This window comes from Mesitornis unicolor, unplaced genomic scaffold (genome assembly GCF_000695765.1).
Source record: "Mesitornis unicolor isolate BGI_N332 unplaced genomic scaffold, ASM69576v1 scaffold54882, whole genome shotgun sequence".
In the NCBI taxonomy this organism is placed as follows: domain Eukaryota; kingdom Metazoa; phylum Chordata; class Aves; order Mesitornithiformes; family Mesitornithidae; genus Mesitornis; species Mesitornis unicolor.
Genome location: NW_010172305.1, coordinates 28,974 through 32,567, shown reverse-complemented (window position 1 = coordinate 32,567; position 3,594 = coordinate 28,974). Strand labels below are relative to the sequence as shown.

At 43.8% G+C, this 3,594-nt stretch overlaps 1 protein-coding gene across 1 annotated transcript; it reads right to left on the bottom strand.

The window, feature by feature from the left end:
• Positions 1–1,865: 1,865 nt before the first annotated feature.
• LOC104535099 (lysophosphatidic acid receptor 1-B-like) lies at positions 1,866–2,834 on the bottom strand. The gene has a single exon (XM_010180310.1). The coding sequence runs from the start codon at positions 2,832–2,834 to the stop codon at positions 1,866–1,868; it is 969 nt and encodes a 322-aa protein (XP_010178612.1).
• Between the last annotated feature and the right edge of the window lie 760 nt (positions 2,835–3,594).

Below are 3,594 nucleotides of genomic sequence, written 5' to 3'. Positions count from 1 at the left end.
GGCGGGGCCGAGCACACCCCAGGATCCAGGGTTGTTTTCTATATATAATAATAATAATAGTTTAGCTATAATCAGTCTGGATTCCAGCTGTCACCTCGCTTTTGAAATGGCCGTCACGACAATAGACAGTGATGCGTTACTCTATTACACACCACCTTGCCCCGTCAGTGTGAACAGAAATGGTATCATATAATGAATATCACACAATAAAAACACCCCCAGGTTGATCTTCACCATCTGCCCTGTTTTGGTTGAATCTCCTGTTAATATACACTCAGTAGCAGCCAGATGTTCAGTTTCCAGCGGAGCACATCTGGAGGCAGATGGAGTTACCAGGAGGCATCGTTCAGAAGGAAAAAATTGAGACAGATTTCTCTTGCCCAAGTTACATTATCCATTAAAATAATTCATTTTAATTATGTATCCCTTAGTGCCATCCATTTTCTTCAACGTCTGAATTTCACTTCAGACAGAAGACATTCTCCCCGAGTTCGTCAATGTAGCACAGAAGAGGGGGGGTCTATAGCAATGAGCACAAATCACCAATATCGAATTTGTTAACGTACCGGCACTTGCCCACTTCTTACATTAGCGGGTGATCCCATTCCTTACACAAAATGGGCTCTTTTCTCACACCCGCTCAGGAACAGATTACTGGGATTTTTTTCTTAGTTCCCTCAAGCCTTTTGAAACACTGAAAGGAAGACAAGCAAATAAACTGGGAAGAAATCCGTGAAAACTCAACCTGCACTGTAAGGGCTGATTTCGGTCGGACTGTGCGTGCGTGTGCATGTGAGTGTTCTGAGAACATCATCACAGCATGGACTGTCACACTGATGTCACAGCATTAAGCGGTATTTGAGCATACTTTAAATCCAGAAAGACCACGATCTATTTGATCAAGGCTTCTGGATTGGTAACTGTGCAAGAGATAAGAAATTTAAGCATTGAGACTTTTCTAGACTCTACTCTTGTACAACTAAGAATAACTTCTACTAGGGCCCAACATTAACTATTCAGCACCCAATTTCATTTTTTGAGAAGGGGGGGGTAAGATCTTTTACAAAATACTTGATCTCATCATTTTTATTTTGTTTGGTTTTGTACAGGAACCTTGGCTGCAATTCTGATACTGGAAAATGCAAGTGAGGTTTTCTCCTAAAGCAATTCAAATTTTCAAAAGCCGCAGAACCAAGCACGTCCCTATTTATAAGCAGAAACATGAGAAGTGTAGCCACAAATGTCTCTCAGAAATGTATTATCCAGCTACATATTGCAGTTACAATTACAATAGTAAAACAGCACAGAGTGCCCCCATTAGAAAGATTCATCAAATATTTAAAGACATAATTTGACAGACTGTAAACAAGAACGCAAAATTACATTTTCCCCCAGACTACCAAATATTTTCTAGCCATTTAACTGCTTCAAAACCACACAAATACTACAAAAAGGATGCAAATCCCAGCGGCAAAGTGAGCACAACAGCCACCTGTTTCCAGATGCGAAGCAAATGCAGCTGATGGTGTTATTTTCATCTCCGAGCTCTGCTGCTCCCAATCAGAGGCTGGACCCACCGGGCACCCACCCTGGCCCCTCTTCAGGGCAAGCTGCAAACCACCGAATGCTACGAAAGCTGCTGAGAGAAGCCACAGAGTTCCAACCCCCCCACCACGCTCCACAGCTGCCCCCGCTGGTCTCTGTGCCTAGTGCTGGTTTCTGCACCCCAGAGCTGTCCCCTCGCTGGGTGCCGAGCCACCACAGGAGCAGGGAGCAGGCAGGAATCCAGCTTTAATTGAGATTTCTCTCCGATTGCATTGGGCAGGTCGGCCAGGCCAGCAACCCCAGCCCTAGGGCAGTCCCAGTCAGATGTTCTCGATGGTGCAGGCTCGCACACGGCTGGTGGACAGGCATTTCAGAGCCTTGAGTTTAGCCCCCAGAGTTTTGACTTTCAGGGTATATATGATGGGGTTTCCCAAACAGTTCATGGTTATCAGCATAGCCGTGCAGTTTCGAAAGATGTAGACACCTGGGTAGAGATCAATGGGACACTGATGGTTAGTTGCATCGAAGATGACTCCTGCAAAAAAAGGAGCGTAGGAGATCAATGCCAGGAGCCAAATAAAAATACTGGTTCTGGCAACCTGGATTTCAGCTGATTTGTAGGTGCCAGTAGCCTGTCCACATGCTTTCATTCTCAGCTTTCTTTTCCTCAAGATGAGAATGATCCTAAGGTAAGTGAACAGAGGTATGATAAAAGCCACCACAACATTGGGCATGGTGATGAAGATGAGATAGTTGATGCAAAACGGGCTGTAGAGGACAGAGAGATTTTTTTCCATACGCAAGCAGTTCCACCCCATCAATGGCAAGCAGCCCAAAAAGAAAGCAAGGAGCCAGTTAATTAAAACTACAGCTATGGAATGGTTTCTAGCAACCCTGAATCTTGTCCTCATGCTTTCAGCCACAGCCAGATAGCGTTCAATTCCAATGCTTACCAAGTTATAGATGGTGGATAAAATAGACATAGTATATAACGCATAAGGTGCAAGCATATCCTTGGATCCAAAGATTGTAATGTCAGGGTTGGTGATGAACAGCATTGAAATCCAAAAGCCAGAAAAGCTGGTGAAGAGATCAGAAAAAGCCAAGTTGCAGAAGAGTATAGAGATAGGCTTGTGCAGGTCCTTTGTCGCCATTCTGGTGAAGATGACGGTGCAGTTGAAGATCACAGATGCTATGTTAATGGTCAGCTGAGGGATGCCCAGTGCAAGCACTAAATAATGACTCCAAATTTTAGTGTGGTTAGCTGAGCAGTTTGGGTATCCATTCATGGTGAAAAATCCTACTTCCAACCATTCATAAGGTCTGCTTTACACATCTCGTAGTCCTAAGAGCCCACACAACATGAGAGTTACTGCCACCTTGTTTTCCAGGCGAAGAATAAATCCTGACACACAGCTTCTGTTGTCACGTCATCGTCATGACACTGGATTAAACTTTAACCACTCGTGTTTTTAAATATTTGGGTTGCCAACTCAGGGCATAGCCAATTACCTTTAAGTTGCTAGGGTAGCCAAAAGTGGAAAACACGTTTACTACTCTACAGATTATCTGCTTAAAGCAACCTTTATTAAGAGCAAAGTCTGGCCAGTTCTTGTGGAGATGAATGATCACATCAGTAGTGTAAATGTTGCTAGGGATATTCTAAAGCAGAATGAATGTGAATTCAGCTTTAATTCACGAACAGATTTGACAGGTAAAGGATTAGAGAGTCAGAAAATGAAGAGCAGTCATTTTTTGGTTTTGGGTGGGGGGAGTATGTGACTGATGAAACTCAGAGAACAACACGTCTTTGGTGTCACTAACCTGGACCCCAGGCCGGTGAAGGATGCAAGTCCTAATTTCAGATCAACTCTGCTGACATCACCAAACTTCTGTTGAGCTCAAGGTTGAGCAAAAGACAACGGAATCCAGTTGCTCACTGTCTCTTGCTTACAATTACAAACTGACCGGCCAACAGTGGCTGTTTTTCTAAGTACAGTAAGATCATATCTACAGAACAACCCCCAAACTCTTAAGCAAAACCTTACG